General features: G+C 50.4%; 2 protein-coding genes across 32 annotated transcripts in view; both read right to left on the bottom strand.

The window, feature by feature from the left end:
- Positions 1–2,781: 2,781 nt before the first annotated feature.
- Positions 2,782–9,042, bottom strand: STAC3 (SH3 and cysteine rich domain 3). Of its 3 annotated transcripts, XM_082422258.1 has the most exons (12): positions 8,833–9,042; positions 8,024–8,084; positions 7,498–7,759; positions 7,157–7,254; positions 6,871–6,943; positions 5,907–6,004; positions 4,473–4,539; positions 4,240–4,289; positions 3,864–3,949; positions 3,628–3,679; positions 3,401–3,538; positions 2,782–3,222 (listed from the first exon to the last, which is right to left on the bottom strand). In XM_082422258.1, exons 2-12 carry the CDS (start codon positions 8,081–8,083, stop codon positions 3,124–3,126), a joined length of 1,083 nt encoding a protein of 360 aa, XP_082278384.1. In that variant the 5' UTR covers position 8,084; positions 8,833–9,042; the 3' UTR covers positions 2,782–3,123. The 3 variants fall into 3 exon arrangements, with proteins under 3 accessions (XP_082278384.1, XP_082278385.1, XP_082278386.1); XM_082422259.1 differs by lacking the exon at positions 8,024–8,084; XM_082422260.1 differs by lacking the exons at positions 6,871–6,943; positions 7,157–7,254; positions 7,498–7,759; positions 8,024–8,084; positions 8,833–9,042 and adding an exon at positions 6,216–6,784.
- Positions 9,043–10,556: 1,514 nt separating this feature from the next.
- R3HDM2 (R3H domain containing 2) overlaps positions 10,557–16,304 on the bottom strand; it is a 146,331-nt gene continuing 140,583 nt past the window's right edge. For 16 of the 29 annotated variants that reach the window (XM_082422228.1, XM_082422225.1, XM_082422231.1 and 13 more), the window contains 6 exons: positions 16,164–16,295; positions 15,687–15,856; positions 14,755–14,902; positions 13,458–13,555; positions 13,023–13,107; positions 10,557–12,121 (listed from right to left, as the gene is read on the bottom strand). In XM_082422228.1, the coding sequence (XP_082278354.1) occupies positions 11,781–12,121; positions 13,023–13,107; positions 13,458–13,555; positions 14,755–14,902; positions 15,687–15,856; positions 16,164–16,295 (974 nt within the window). In that variant the 3' untranslated portion in view covers positions 10,557–11,780. The remainder of the gene's footprint in view (positions 12,122–13,022; positions 13,108–13,457; positions 13,556–14,754; positions 14,903–15,686; positions 15,857–16,163; positions 16,296–16,304) is intronic. The other 13 variants (XM_082422233.1, XM_082422249.1, XM_082422251.1 and 10 more) reach the window with 1 other exon arrangement.

Genomic DNA, 16,304 nt, shown 5'->3' with positions numbered 1-16,304 from the left:
TGGTTCTCACACATACACGGTCCTGCAGGTAGAAGCGCACGTAAATGCCCACACGCGGGGCACACGCAGGAGTGAAGAATGCACAGACACGTAGACCCGTCAAAGCACATATGTACATCTGACACCCAGGGGCTGAGACAGCCAAAAATCTTAAGAGGTTAGGGGTGGGGCAGATCGGGGACAAGACACATACTCAGCGGCACAGGCACACACCAGGGGCATACATACCAGGGGTCCACACATATACACACACACAACACCTGGGACTCTGATAGACACACATTCAGGGCACAGACACACACATACACACACACTACAGAGCAGGGACACAGACACCCATAATCAGCAGGGGCACAGAGAAACCCCCTTCCCCCTTCCCCCCACACACTCACAGTTTCACACCCACACATGCCAGAGCTGCTGCCTGTGCCCTGCGGTGGAGAAGTGTGGCAGAGAGGTCACTGGGATCCTTGAAGCAGGCCTTGTTAGTCTAGCCATATAATGAGGTTCTGATGATAGGAGATTCCTGGGGCTGTGGACCCTGTGCCCGTGCTTGACTGCCTACAAACTTCCTTTCTTGGCCCCCAGGGCCAGTGGTGTAGACCTTAGGCCTCTCTGGCCACAGCCGACCCTGCCAGCCTCAACCCGGGTAGCTGGGGGAGAGGTGGGAAAGCCATAAAGGGATATTAGCAACTGCATAGGGAGACTCCCAGAACATCCCCAACACAGCCAGGAGGCAGGCTCATCCCTGGTGCTGCTCAATCCTCGGACTTCAAGGGGCACTTTCTTTGCTAAGAGCCGGGTGGGCACTGGGGAGGGGTAGGACGTGGGTTGTGTTCTGGACCCTAGTAACCCGGCCCCTCCTTCAGTCTGTTTTCAATTCAGTCAGCTCCTTGGCCCAGACTTATGACCTTTGCAGCGTGAAGCAGCATCATCCATCACCCAGGTGGCTGCTGGCAGGGGTGGGGGGCGTTGGGGGCTCACACAGGGTCGCTGTCCCTCCTGCCTCCCTCTCCTGAGACCTGCTCTCTTCCCCAGGGTCCACGGGCGGGGCAAGTAGTGGGGGGAGGGTGTGACCAAGAGGCTCAATTGCTATAACTGGGCCTTGCGTCCCCACCCCTGACACCCCAGCACCCGTCCTTCGAACTCGGCACAGTCAGCCTCCCCGCTCCTCCCGCCCTCCCTCTCTCGGGCCCTTTGCTTAATTTCCTATTAACTGCTGATAAATCCAATTAAACCGCCGCTCTAATTAGGGACAGCTGCCGGCTCCGGGAGGCGGGGGAGGAGGGTGCCCCCCGAGTGTAGGGGGAGAGAACAGCAGCTCTCTCTGCTTCTCGGTACCCCTACACCAGCACTGCCGCCCAATGAGCCAGTAAATTGGTTTTGCTTCAGCATTATGTGTGTGGGGCGCTCTCGAGGATCTTGGGGGGCTCTGGTTGTGAGTCCCTTTGATCGCTTGATGAAGAGTTGCGACCCAAGCCCTATCCGTCCCTGCCCCCCGCTTTGGTGGTAGGTGGATCCTGAGGAGGGATGGGGGCAAAGGTTTGATTTGTGTGCGGTGGTGGAGGGGGGCCTGCGATCTGCTATTCCAGCCCAAGCGTGATTCGAGGGGGCTGCCTGAGCTTCCCTTTATGACCCCGCCGCCGCCCCAAGGCGTCCGGGACAGTCAAGGGCAAAGGGAACAGAAAACCGAACCAGGTTCTGAGGCGAGTCTTCTCGTGTGCTTCCCTACCCCCAACACACCTCAGCCTTCTGGAAGGAAGGGGGGCGCTCCCGTCCCGGGCCCTCCTCTTCCCCAGCCCAGCTGAGACTCTGCCCTTCCCCCGCCAGCAGCAGATGGTGCCCGGGCTCCCGCTGCCAACCTTGCTAGGCGGTGCCAACCTCAGGCCTGGCTGACAACCGGCAGAAGAGAAGAGGATCTCTTGACTGGCCAGGCTGACCCTCCCCCACCCGCCATCTCGCTCAAGACCCTCAGCCAGCCCCATTCCAGCGGCCACCCCAGGCTGCCGCTCACTGGTCCGCTCCCAGGTCCCTAAACTCCTCGTCTCCTTCAGCTCCCTTTCCTACACCTTCCCGCTCCCCGCCACCTGCCACCGCGACCTGGGCTGGTACATTTGCATATTTGCATATGCAAATGATACATTTGCATACGGAACACCGCAGTGGGGGTCTCCGCTTGAGCTGCTTAGCTGTCTGCCCCGCGCCCTCTCACTTGGTACCTGTCGCAAAGGGCTGGGGCGGGGGCCGCGCGGGAGGGGTTAGGCCCCCCCCCCAAGTCTCGCTCGCTCAGTTCCCGGAGGACTTGAGGAAGTGTTGCCATGGAGACGGCACGCACCCCACCCCCTTCCAGGACCAGGGTCTCGGGCTTGGTGTCTCCGGTTCTCTCCTCTCCCCCCCGCCCCCCCCCCACCCCCGTCCCTCGCACTTCAACCGAGATCTTGCATCGCCCCCTGGCGGCCTAGCTCGGAACTGAGCCAGGTTCGGAAACGCAAGGGGCTGCCCACGGCGAAATCACTAAGAGCTAGTGGGGCCTACCCTGCTACCCGATCCTGCTCCCAGCAGCAGGGGCGCGGGGGTCGTGACCCCAGTCCAGCTCCCCTTTCTTCATTGACAACAGAGGCCTTCCCTGGCGGACGCATCTGTCTCCCCACCTCGCACCAGCCTCGGCCCAGGTGGGTCTCGGGTTACCCGATGGTAGTGAGGGGAGAGCTGGGGAAGATTCGCCACCCCTTCCTAGGCACTCTCCTCCCTCTCCCCTCGGCCCCCAGTTAAACAGCAAACTTTTCTAACTTTTGTCAAAACTTTAATAAATTCGCAACATTCGATGGTTCGCCTCAATCCTCACTCCCGTCTCCCTAGTGGAGACGCGTTCTTTTTCCAGATCTCAAAGGCTGGACCTGAGGGGTTGCGAGTGAGGCTGCTCCCGGCACCAAGTATCCGACGCCCTCGGCGGGGGAGGGGGACGGGAACCAGTCCCTTCCCGGAAGCACCGTCACGTTCCGGCGGGCCTTCCCATCTCCCCCACCCAGCAGTATAGTTGCTTTCGCCCCTTTTCTCCCCAACCTCCACTGGGCCTGCCCAGAATGGGGTTTGGTTATCTCCCGCCAGCAGGCGTCTTCACGCCTAAATCTCCTCCAGGAAGTCGGTGGGAAACAGCCCCACCTTGCGACCGGTGTAGACCTTGACGTAGCCACCGGCTTCATCTCCTTTCTGCACCACAATCTAAAGGATTAAGGGACGAGGGAGGAGAGGAGTCAAGAGAAAACAGTAGAAGAGCTGAGCAGGGGAGTCCAGAGTTATGGAGGCCCAATCTAGTCCCATTAATGGGTTAAGATCTGCAAGGAGTGTAGTTTGCAGAGAAGCCTCTGGGCCTGGGGTTGAGTTGGGGCACCAGAGCTACCTGGTCCTTCTTGAGAGTGATCTGCCCTATCTCGCGGTTCCCCACGAAGGATCTCGTTACGCGGTGCACACGCTCTCCAGACCGGACCCGAATGATGAAGTTTGGAGGGAAAAATCCGACCTTCTCCCCTATTTTCCCCTAAAGGAGATGGTAGGGGGAATTAATCTCACAATCTCTGGTTCTAAACTCAACCCATGTCCCACCCGAGTCTCAGACATTTCTCTTACCCGCCACCACTCCTCATTGGAGTCATCAATGACTGTGATCTTCTCTCCAGGCCTGGGAGAGGAAGGAAGGGGCCTCTGAGATTTAGGGGCCTTACACATTCAGTCCCTTGGCTGTGCCCAGGTCCAGCCCCAAATAGGCTCCATGCCTGAGTCCCCCCTTTTCCTTTCCCATAGGGAGCTGGGCTCTCCCCTCTCCACTCCCAGTACACCGCCACCCCAATCCTAAGGCCTCTCACGGGAAATCCAGATCGTCCTTCTCCAGGGCTTTGAATCGATAGAGAGCCACAAAGTAATGAGACTGCTGGAAGCCAGGCTGCTTGTGCTGGGGGTGAAAGGGGGTGATGAGTCTCAGGGCACCTCTGTCCCAGACTGAGGGGCAGGAGGCCAAGGCAGGGGTATTTTCTAGACACACTACATTCCACCTCTTTCATGTCCCAGAACTAAGAGGAATGTGTTGGCTGTGTATATGTGTGAGGTGGTAGAGAAGACAGGTTAATGATTGGAACCCATGAAATAAGTGTGAGCTTCTGCTGAGGCCGTGAGTGGCGTGAGTGGTGTCAGACCTGGGTTGGGGAGAGGACTGGGGTCCCTGTAGGGAGAAAATATTCTCACTTTGTCATCAGGTGTCTTCTTTTCAGCTTTCTTATCCCCATCAGGGTTTCCTGGAATGGGAAACACCGACAAATTGTCTCTGGCTTCTGGAGTGTAGCCCTCAATCCCTTACCTTACTGTTCCAGGGCCTCTTACCTCCAAACCTGGCATGGCTCTTTGGCCCTCCATCTCCTGTGGCACAGCTGAGCCCTGACCCTCCTCCATCTCTATGGATGGAGGTGGGTGTTACTCACCATTCTGGGGTTTGCCTTCCTGTGGTCTGGCAGACTCTGGCTCCTCTTCCATCATGGCTGCTAGAGACTGGAGAGGGCACTAGAGTTAGGAAGATGCTGTCTTGGAAACCCATGCTTGCCCTGGCTCTCAAGTCAGACCAGAGAACTAGAGAATAGGATCTCAGTGTTGGAAGGAGCCTTGGAAGAAGTATCTAGTCAACCACCTGCCTAATGCAGGGACTTCCTCTGAAATAACATGGCAGGTGACCACCCACATTGTGCTTGAATGTAGTTGACAGGAAGCTCACTACCTTGCAAAATCCATGTCCTTTACTATAATGTCTGCCCTTAAAAATACTACAGTGTGTAAGAGAAAAATTACAATTTTTAGCACAATTTTTAGAATTCCCTTAAAAGAACAGAACCCGAGTGGGCCTTTCTGGAAGCAGTCAGATCACATTGATAGTGCCTTATAAGTCATAGTTCACTCCAAGAAATCCCTAATTTGCACCCAACTTCCATATCAACTACTTTGAGGCCAGATCTCTAGTTCTGTTTTTGTGCAGTTGGTTTTCTTTTTTTGATCCAAGAACAGTTAGGTATTTTTCCTTACACAATTTTGAATGATTAGTTCTTGGTCTTTCTTCTAGTCTGTAAGATTTTTGAATACATTATTCAGGGTATGAGTTTTCCCTCCTAGGTTTCCCACAAACTTAATGGGATATATCATTTATATCTTCATTTGTATCAGAGAGAAAAATGTCCATAGGTGAGGACCAAGGACTAAATCATGTCATAAAGCATCAGAAATCTCCCTCTAGTTGGAAACTCCCTATAGGACCAGAATCCTTTGGGGGCTGTCATTCAACTAATTTTAGGAATCCATCTAACTGTAACCATTATCCACATTAGTCCATCCTTGTTGTCCAGAAAGATATAAGGATATGCTAACAAATTCCTTGCTGAACTAAATACGTCTATTGTATTACCAATCTAGTAACCTATTACAAAAGGAAATGAAGGTGCTCTTGGCCACAAGCTTTGTGCCTCAGTTTCCTCATCTATAGGATAAATGGGTCAGACCAGATTATCTTCATGGACCCTTGGGGGGGCTCTAGAATTCTCTGATTAGTTGGCATGACAAGCTCTCCTCTCCAAATCCAAAAGCATAGCTTTTCCTCTGTTGCCTGGCAATGCCAGGGCCCTGGGGCCTAGCCTTTAGTTAGTTATGGTGGTTTATCTGACAATTTCAGAAGGGAGCTCCTGGAGTAAACACATGCTATGGCAGGAATTGTTAAACTGAGGCCTTTTAAAATCGCATGCAAAAATTTGTCTGTTGGGTTATGTGCAATTTTAGGGGAAGAGGATCCCTACTTCTGTCAGCTTTCCAGAGAGGAGACAGGACCTGCTCCACGGGGTCTCTGGTAGGCCTCAGTAGGAAAATTGGGTGCTCACATTTTTTTTATCTGCCTGTCCCTTCTTCCGTTCCTTGTTTGCCATGATCACCCCAGTGCGAAGGGTTTCAAACACAGGGTCATTGCGATTGGCAGCAGCTAGTTGGAATGGGAGAAGAAAGGAGACATTACTGGGGAGGCAGAAAAAGGCTTGGAGGAAAGAGAGACCTCCTAAGTAAGGGAGAGATGGGACTGAGTAGGTGCGTGTGTGTTTAGAATTAGGAAAGTGTCAGCTGGGTATACCTAGGGTCATCAATTTATAAAGAGCTCTAAAGACATCACTGGAAATGTGATGGAGAAAAATATTTACCAGCACTCCTTCCAGGCAGAGCATTATATGATGTTGGAAAGACAACTCTGCTAATGAGTTGCTTGGGAGTTGGGGAATGCTCAGAATCACTATTTTCCTTTTAAGGAGACTGGTCCTTTAACTGCTGGCTTTTGTTCCGCTGAGTGGCATGTGCAAGCTGGGGTACTACCACCAGTGGGTTCTTCTTTCTCCATCCATGCTCCTCACAGAGTTCAGCCTCTCCTCCAAATAAATGTTGAGCAAATTGTCAACAAATACACTTTTAAGGGTTGCCAAATTATGAATCTGCCCAGGATGCCCACAGCTCTTGGTCTGGCCCTGAGTCTGGCACTATGCTCTAACAAGGATGAGGACAGTCTGCTTCATGCTTAGAAATGGTTTTGCATATGAAGAGCAGAGTTTGAAGTCAGGCAGATGAAGGTTTCAGTCTTGGTTCTGTCTCTTTCTTACTGTACAAAGCCCGTGCTAAATCTTATCTCCCTCTGCTATGAAACAGGGGAATATTGACTCTGCATCCAAGATGGCTAAAATATTAGATTGAGTGAAAACCATAGGAAATAGAGTCTGTTTCAGAATTTGGCTTCCCAATCTGGAGATGGTGCTGAAACCATCTCTAGGCTTGCCCATTCCCTCAGGTCCCGTATGGGGCACTTACAGAGATCTTTGACACAAGCGTACTGCTGGTTGCTGTAGAGAGGGGAGCTATAGGCCCGACGGAAACCAGGGGGCTGTAGGATTGGATGGGAGAAAGCATTAGAGATAACAAGGTAGGGTCCAGAACCCATCTCTCCCATGAGTATTCACGCCTTCTTGGAGTAAGAGATGGGTTGAGGAAAAAAAAGCAGGGAAATGGGTGGGATGATTTGAGGAGGGACTGGCAAGGAGGTAGCTGGCAACACGTCCCCTCCCTTCTACTTTCTTGCTCCCCAGAGCCTACTCACGATCTTGCCGAAGCATCTCTGCATCTCCACATAGGACTGACAGTGTTCGTGGATGTTAGTTTTGCAGTTCTTACAGCGAAGCCCAAATTTGTTGTTGACTTGGGAGATGGGGAGAACATCTGGGTGAGGTTCCTGATTTCCCTTCCCCTTTGTACCATTGCTGCTACTCTAGCTCTTAGGTCCTTTTTCTGTCTGGGACCCAACACTCTCAGTCTGTAATAGTATTTTCTTAAAGCCAAATCTTACCACAGCCTGTCTGATATACAAATACTCCTTTCCTAAACACTTTCCCCCACCCCCTGCCTTCAACATCACACTTTCCACTTCCCTTCATGACTCACGCACAATCATCCGGGCACAGACATCACAGAACTTGGGCTTCTTGAAGAAATGATCTTTGAATTTGTGGGGCTTATCATTAACAAGCTTAGGAGGTTCTGGGGGTGGCTCCTCCTCCTCTTCTTCCTCCTCTTCCTCATAGATGTAGTAGATGGGCCCACCCCCAGCTCCCACTGCCTCCCCATTGGCCTGGGGCTCTGGGGGAAGCTCCATCTCCTTTGTCCCTGTAGACTCCTTCCTGAATAATTGCTTCAGCCGCTGTAGCTGAGGGAGGGAGTGAAGGAAATCCAATGTTAAAAGAACTGTCTTGCTTTCTAGAGTAGGTAAGGCTGAAGCTAACTATACATTTTTCTAGCCTGGGGCAAGGGGCACACCCCAGGATTAGGGGGTATCGGGGGCTGCGGGTGCTAGCTAGCATTTTAACAATAAACGAGTCATATACAAGTGAGATCAATTCAAGCACTTTTCTTCAAGGGCTGCAGTGGTTTCCCAGCTCCCCCCACCCGGTGGTCAGAAGCCCAGACTCACCCCACTTTGCCGAGTCTCTGCTGGGAAGCAGGAGGACTCCAGCACCTCCTTTTCTGTCATCCTGCAAGAGGTTGGACCCCACTGTGAAACCTAATCCCTGACTGCCATTCTTCCCTCCCATATTCCTGTCCCTTGCAGTGGGGTGGTCCTTGAAGGGGAGGCTTTGGGAGAAATTTGGTTAAACAGAGATCCTTCCATAGGGCTTATGAGCAGAAAGATTCCATGCAAGTCCAGAGAAAAGCCCAACAGACTAAAGACCTTCCCAACCAGTTCCTCAAACCAATAACCATCCTTCTACCCTGAGGGGCAACCCCAGAGTTTACAGCCCCAAGACAGTGCACAAGGCTGTGTGGTTTAGGGATTTTCCTACAGGTACTTTGTTTCTCTTGGGAATCTGTGGGCAATAGAAATGTGACACACACCTTCCCAGATCCCCTTTCAAGAGGTTTAATGTGTGTGTCCACAAGCATGCGTGGAGGGATGGGCTGGGGACATTTGTTCTCCTCTACCTCTCTCTTGAGCCCTGGGGGCCCAGTGCCTAGTTCCCAGCCTGCCTCAGGCCTCAGCTATTTTAAGTTTTCAGAGTAATATGAGCCTTTCCTTCCCTTACTACTCCATTCCCCTGATCCCACCCCCACCCCACCCTCTAATCCTAGCTCTTGTCCTGGAGTAGAATAATAATAATTTCACTCCTAAAACCCAAACTACTCACAGACAAGCAGAGAAATGAAGAAGCTGAATAGACTACGGATTGGGGAAGCTTGGGTGAGCAGTCCTGGAAATGGAAAGAGGATGAAGAGGCAACTTACGTTTGGAATTCCCTAAGTCAGTCCACAGCCTGTGGAGGAAAGAGGGAGCCCCTGGGATCTTGACGGTGGTGCTGGGGGAGGGCTGGTCCTCTTCCTTGGGGGCTAAGCCCCCCCAGTACTCTCTGTACTCACACCAGCTACCCAGACGGTGTTTGTAGACCTCCTAGCCTCTCGCCTTGGTGTCAGAGCTGAAATGACAGGGCTGGAGGAAAGTGGACAGCTGAGCGACAACAGCTGACACAGAGAAATTGGACACGGGGAGGGCTGGACCCTAACTCCTCCCACCCCCCCAGAGCTGCTGTTGCCTGGTTTTTCATCTATGGTGTGCAGGTCAGGACTGGCTAAATTCAGGAAGGTACATGCCGCATACTCATATGGGCGATTTTTTTTTTTTTTTTTGGTCACACTCTGTGTGTGTGGCTTGTGGGATCTTAGTTCCCCATCCAGGGATCACACCTGGGCCCTCGGCAGTGAAAGCGCGGAATCCTAACCACAGGACCGCCAGGGAATTCCTTCATGTGGGTGATTTTAAATGACTAAAGGTAAAGATGAATTATAAACAGGCTTCTCCGTCCCCTTTTCCCAAGGTCCAAACATCTCCCCAATTCTACCCTCCCTGGATCTACTTTAGGAACTAGCCTTCGACTTCTCAGCCACCACCTTCTTGTGGCCATGGTTTTTTTTACCCTTAAGCATCGATCTAGCCTCCAGTCTTTAGGAAGGAAAGGGCTTGGAAACTGGTGAGGAAAGGAACATCTGAATTTTCAGAGCTCTCCTATCAGCCAAACTAGATTGCTTTCTTATCCATGGGTAGTTAGAAGGGTACCTTGCTGCTATCCTGTAAGGGAGTGAAGAACATGTAGTACTGCTTTGTTCCCTCCACCTGCCCCCAGAGATATCTTTCCCCTATTCCTCTAAAATCTTGTCCACAGGGTGAAAGGAATTCTAAGAGCTATTAAAAAAAGCCAGGCTGGGACTTCCATCTGAGAGGTTCTGGGGGAGTGAGGGTCTAATGATCACATAGAGATTGTTTTGTTAATATTGGACAGAAGGCAATAGCTGTCACACATGGAGATTTTATCATCTGTAAGTAATGTCCCCTTTCCCATGGGAACTGCAGACTCTTGGAGGTAGGATGGCCAAGCCTCAAGCTTCCTTTATCATTCTGATTCCCTGATTCCATCTCTTTCCTCTGGTGCATATGATCTGATGGGTCAATGAGATATCTGGCATTCTTATCTCACAGGGATGCAGCCTTTTCCTAGTCTGAGCTGTGGCATGGCTGAAAAAGGAGATACTCCCATCTCAGAGCAATTTGGAGGTGGTAACGTCGTGCTGCTTTATCCCTTGTATCTGTAAGAAGTAAAGGATTATGTTGGAGGTTGGGCCAGACAAGCTTCAGAGGAGGCTGGCTAGAGAGATACTGCTACCCAGACACAAGGGATTTCCAGGGCAATGTGCTATGTCATTTCTGCCTACTGTTCTTTTTTCCTTCTTTAAGGGGTAGGTGACATTGAAAAGGGGCTGCTGGATGGTTCTGGGTCAACAGGCTCTTTAATGGCCCTTGTCTGACAGGCTGCAAAACAACATGGCTAGCTTTGGGAAGATAGAGGAAAGCTCTATTATCTTACAGGCAAGTGACTTCTGCTCTTCACCTTTCTTCAGCTGCACAGAACAGGGACTGCTAAGCACACCTGGATAGTATGACATCTTGGCACAGCAAGTTCAATTGATGTAGCTTTTATTGTAAGAAACATGCAGTTCTGTTCCTGCCAGGTAGAACCCAATCCTCTGGCTTTGGGATTAAAGAAAGGCCCAAGTCCTCCATCCCTGAAGAGTTTTCAGAGTATGAGATGGACAGGAATGAAGCAAGCATCTCGACCCAGTTTTGGACGTCACTCACACTCCTCTGGCTTAGCTACCAGGGCCCTAAATGAGTATCACAGAATTAACAGGGTGGAAGGAACCTCGGAGGTCGCCTAGTCAGTCCAAGTCTCTTATTTTACTGGTAAGAACTCAGAGGTCCAGAGTTGAGAGTGATGTGCTTGATAAACCACAGTTAGTGGCAGAGTCCCATTATAGACCCAGCCATCTATCAGAATTATTTGTAAGGAGTAGGACAGGATGCAGGGAATAGTGTTAGGAAGATATGTGTGCATATGCCAGAGAAAGCCATCCCAGCCCGCATCAAATCCCTCCGACCCCACCCACACCAGGGTGGCAACAGAAAACGGACTGATGTCCAGTGACAGATTTTTTTTTTATATTTAAAAACAAAATCAACCCCCCCCGAAGAACCCCCCAACAAACAAAAAATCAGATTAAATAAAATTTACAGTGAATATACCCAGCAAACATCTGTATGTGCAATTAAATACTGTGTCTGTTACTGCAGCACAAACCTCAAACAAACAATATACAAGTATTCTGGGGGGTGGAGGGAGGCCCAAGTTTTAACTCTGTGGGGTTTGGGGAGATAAGATGGGGTGGGAGAAAGGGGAAATCAATTTCATTTTTTCTTAATTCTGTCCATATAAATATATTCATAAAGACCAAAAAAGAAAAGGGAGCTTGGGATGGTAAGGAAATAGGAGAACATGGGAGTGTGGGACCCTCCCAATTCTACCTGACCAAAAAATATGAAAGAATTAATTTCATGGTGAGAGAAGAGATAAAAAGTCATAGAAGAGGATGGGAAAGAGAGAGAAGCAGACATGGGGCCAACCAGGGAAAAAGAGGGACCCTTGGCAGGGGAGTGAGAAAGAGTCCAGTGCCAGTGTGAGTGTCTGTCTCTGTTTCCATCTTCATCCCTACTCTCTTAGGCTCCAGTTTAGTGTCTGTCTGTGGACCTTACCTTACCTTCTGCCTCTGTCTGTGGTCTGACAGGACCCCTTGACCCCCTCTACCCTGCCCCACCCCTGCCATGCTGGTCCCTTCTTCTCCTCCATTTATTGGGAGCTGGCTCGCTCCAGGATCCTCAGGTCATAGTTCTTTTTGGCCACTCGAAGTTTGAAGCGACTCACAGAGTTGTTGAGGCGAAGGGAGGCATTCTGGGCAGCCAGAGGGCTGGGGAACACAGCCACGATGGTGTACAAGGCAGCGAGGTCCGAGTGGCGGCCATTCTCAGCAGTCCCACCGTTGTCCCCCCCACCCCCACCAGGCAGCCCCTGAGCATCCTTGAGCCACTGGATCTTGGCGCCGGACATGGCAAGCTGAGTGAAGAGTTTGTCCGCCTCGGTACGGGTGATGCCCTCAGGGAGATCTGTCACCTCCAGCACCCGTCCCAGGACTGGAAGGGGAGGAGACAGGACATGGTTGTAAGAGGTATAGAGTAGGAAGGACTGGCCAGCAGCCCAGCAGAGGAGTATCCAGCTGACCAAGTCTGTATACAATGTCCTCAAAAGCCCAGCCTTTCTCACTTAGCTCTTTCCTCCCTCCCCAAATCAACCCAACTCCCTACCATCCAGACTCTGATCAGGGCAACTAGGAGACACAAAGGAAACTTTCTCTTCTCCTAGCCTAGAGATGTAGGCAAGAGGAGACTGGGAATCAGAATCCCAGATTTAAGATCTGGAAACCTATACCTCAGTTCTCTCACAGGGTGCAATTACTGTGAAGGAAGTGTGGCTTTTGGTTATGTTCTTTCACAAAGTTAATAGCTCAATCTGAAATATGTTCCATTCCCTTCCCAGAGGCTGGCCCAGGTAGATTTCTCTTTCTTATCATCTAGGGAAGTCAGTTTCCCTTCCTTTCCTTGTTTAGCAAACTGCTTCAGTAGGCGAAACCCCAAGAGATCTTGTTATGCCTAGTATGGTAGGCCTGCAGGAGGAGAGTTACTCCCCCATATTCTCTTATCAAGCCTCTCCTAAACTGGGTCTAGGACTACCAAAGGTAGACATCCTAGATCAGGGTCAGGACCACTTCCACAAGATTGTCTGTTAATAGCAGGCTCACCAAGCCCCATCATTGTGTTATTCCCAATTTTCACCCTCGTCTTCCCTAGGACTTGGAATGGCTTGGTAAGGAGGACTGAGACACCTCACTTCTCCAGCTTCTCTTTGCTCTTGAGTACGAAAAGGTCCTCTTTTGACTCCCCACCCTAAGCTGGCTTTTCTCACCATCCTGGGCTGGTAATGCAAGGCTGGAGGGGTAAGCACCTTCTTTTGGGGATTCAGCATCCTGTCACTCACCAACGTCTGTTGTCCCCAGGTCAGTGGAGGCAGATTTGAGTGCTTGTCTCTTGCTCCGGTTTCCATGCTTCAATCCACTCTGTCCCTTCAACATTCGAAAGATAACTCTCATTCCAGGTAAACAATGACTGCCTTACATCCCAGTCTTTCTGAGAGATTAAGGAGCAGTACCCAACCCTGAGGACCCCATCCCACCAGGCAGTCAGATTGGCCAGAGAGTGGCCACTGAGAGACAAAGAGCCTCTCCCTCTTGGCACTGGGGAAGGGGTGACAGGAATGAGTACAGGAGTGGGGTAAAGGCTCTTCCCACTTCGTCCATTCTCTCTGTGTTGTCTCTCTTGTCCACCCAGCTAGTTGAGGTGGATGGCTCAGAAGCAGGGGCCTGGATGAGAAGGGGACTCTGATGGCCCTAAGGCTGATGGGAGACACCCTTACCTGGTGCACCGTGTAAGTTGACTGGCCATGGAGCAAGGGAGGGCAGATGGACAGATTGTACTGTAATGGCTGGCCCAAGAGGGAGTAGTGACCATCACCTAGGGAGGAAGAGCAGATGGTTTTCTGGGAGTTTGAACTACATGGTATGACTTTTATGAGACTTCATGGGGCTTTGGAGACGGACAGCAACAATGCATACTGTTCCTCCTTCTTCCACGATAGGAGTGCCCGCGTCACTGATTTAAGAGTTGTCTCTCTTCCTAAACCCCTTGGCTCTCGGCTGCATCTCAGACAAAAGGGCTTATTAGGGTCCTTCACCTTTGAAGAAGGGCTCTGTCCATTGAAGACAAAAGGCCCTGGAGGAAACCTACAGACCCTTATGACTGTCTTTTGTTTCTCATATAGTTTCTTCTTCTCACCTTAAACCCAGGGCTCAAGTTTCTGACTCACATGAGAGGCAATACAATGCAGTGGACAAGAACACAGACTTACAGCCAGACTGCCTAGGTTCAAATCCTAGCTCTGCTACTGAAAATGGGATGTTGGGTATGTTTTCCTCTCATTAGCACTGCTGAGGTTAAATGACTATAAGACACTTACAGCACCTATAAAGTAAAGTACTTATAAGTAAAGCACTTAGAGCAATGCTTGATACATATTAAGTACCATGTGTTACCTATTATTGGTGATAAATACTGTATTTCAGAGCACTTTGACGTTTTAAACCATACTTTCATCTTAATTTTATACTGCTTTTGATAGCCATGGCAGAAAGCAGATAAGATTATTTCCATCTTACGTGTGATTAACCTCATTTTATAATATTAGGAAACTGAGGTCCCGTTTTAAGTAACATGTTCAACATCACAAAGCTAGTTAATTGTAGAACTAGAATTTGAACCCAAGTCTTTTAACTCAAATCCAGTATTCCCTCTTCTAAAACCATAATGTTTCTGACACATACCGTTTCTGACACCACCCCATATTCCCAGCCCTCAGACTCAGTACTGATGGATTAAACTCTTTGTTGTTCATTAGAAAGTTCAGTGAACTTCTTTTCCCTGGCTCATAATCACCAGGGACTTGGAAGTAAATACTAAATATCTAACGGAGATCTAGAGTAAATTAACTATGGGCAGCACTAAAGAGGGGCAGGTGTCTTTGGCCTAAACAGGGCCAGAGTTGGATGACCAGCCACACTGGTTCCCTGCCTGTTGCTGCCCTCTCGATCTCCCCACTTGGGAATGGGATGCGAACAGCGAATTTGACAGCAACCAGCCCTTATCTAACCCCTTACCCTGTGCTGGACCCCCAGGACGGGGGAACTGTGTGAGGACAGGAAGGGGACTGAGTCCTGTGCAGACGTTGCTGAGGCTGGTGACAGGAGAGGGTGCTGGAGACTGAGTAGGAGATGTGACGGGGCTGCTGCTCATTTGTGTGTTGGCCTGTGGGAGAGAGAGGAGTACACATCATACACACACTAAACATTACCCTCTGGATATTCCTATGGCTTGGCTTAAAAGTCACCCCTCTCAGGAAACTTCTCTTGCTGAACTCTGTCAAAGTCAGACTGCTCCTTCAAACTAGCCCCTTAGTCTCTAACTAGTTTGTATTATTATTATTATTATTTTAAAATTATTTTATTTTTGGCTGCGTTGGGTCTTCACTGCTGTGCGCGGGCTTTCTCTAGTTGCGGCGAGCGGGGGCTACTCTTCGTTGTGGCGCGCAGGCTTCTCATTGCGGTGGCTTCTCTTGTTGTGGAGCACGGGCTCTAGGCGCATGGGCTTCAGTAGTTGTGGTACGTGTGCTCCGTAGTTGTGGCTCACGGGCTCTAGAGCGCAGGCTCAGTAGTTGTGGCGCACAGGCTTAGTTGCTCCGCAGCCTGTGGGATCTTCCCGGACCAGGGCTCGAATCCGTGTCCCCTGCATTAGCAGGCAGATTCTTAACCACTGCGCCACCAGGGAAGCTCAGTTTGTATTATTTTAATATCCACTTTTTGACATACTGTTTTAAGTATTCCCTTAGCATTTTCAAGCATGTGTCCCATCTGCCACCTTAAATCTTAGGTTCCTTGAAAGAAGATGCTCTCTTCTATTTCTTGTGTTTCTTCCCGAAAAGTGCCCAGGGAAAGACAAGTAACAGAGGTTGCTCAGTCAATGGCAAAGATTACTTCCTGAGAAGAATCTGGTTACCTCCCTGCTAAGACAAAGCTGGGTTGCAGGGACTCACCTGGGGGCTACTGTCAGGACTGTACAGGTCTCCAGGTTTCTGCCCCCGCTGGTCCATGCTGTAATATTTACAGTGACTCCACTGGACCATGGATGGGTTCTGGGGGTGCTGGGGTCCATTAGGGACATTCAGCTGCATGACCACCACACCTGGTCCAGAAGGTGACACTCCTGGGTGGCAGGAAAAAAGCAGTTGGTTGTGAATTCAAACTACATTTTAGGCCTGTCAGCTAACCCTAGGTGGAAAAGCCAGTAAGCAAATCCACCTACTGGCTTCAGGGTCACTTAAACTGTGTCCTGCCAGGAATCTGAGATAGTTGCTGATTTGGTCTCTGACTCTCTCTCAGACCAGTGGAAACTTCGAACCAGTGGAAGTCTGAGTGGAAGATGCCAGTGCCCTCCTGGCCTTCACCTGGTGAGGGGTACTTTGGTATGCTTGGCAGAAAACTACTTCATTTCTGTCAAAGTTGGGTATTACCAAATGCCCGGGTCAGACTGCTCAACTGTCTGGGCATGGTACAGGTCCCAGTCTGGGGCTTGGGCCAGGGCTGCAGGCACGTGCCGGCTTTTCTGGTAATGGCTGCAGATAAGTCAGCGATCTCTGGTTGTTCTGGAGAAG

The sequence above is a fragment of the Balaenoptera physalus genome, assembly GCF_965194825.1.
Source record: "Balaenoptera physalus genome assembly, chromosome: 13".
NCBI lineage: Eukaryota > Metazoa > Chordata > Mammalia > Artiodactyla > Balaenopteridae > Balaenoptera > Balaenoptera physalus.
The sequence above is the reverse complement of the archived record's forward strand: the minus strand, read 5'-3'. Positions and strand labels throughout refer to the sequence as shown.

Bases quoted from the DNA above. Each gene is read 5' to 3' on its own strand.
- STAC3 (XM_082422258.1), bottom strand. From the start codon at position 8,083: ATGACAGAAAAGGAGGTGCTGGAGTCCTCCTGCTTCCCAGCAGAGACT. The intron at 7,255-7,497 runs GTGAGTCATGAA...CCATCTCCCAAG, and splicing joins CTGTGCCCGGATGATTGTGC to TCAACAACAAATTTGGGCTT. The intron at 6,005-6,870 runs GTAAGTGCCCCA...CATTCCAACTAG, and splicing joins CGCTTGTGTCAAAGATCTCT to CTGCTGCCAATCGCAATGAC.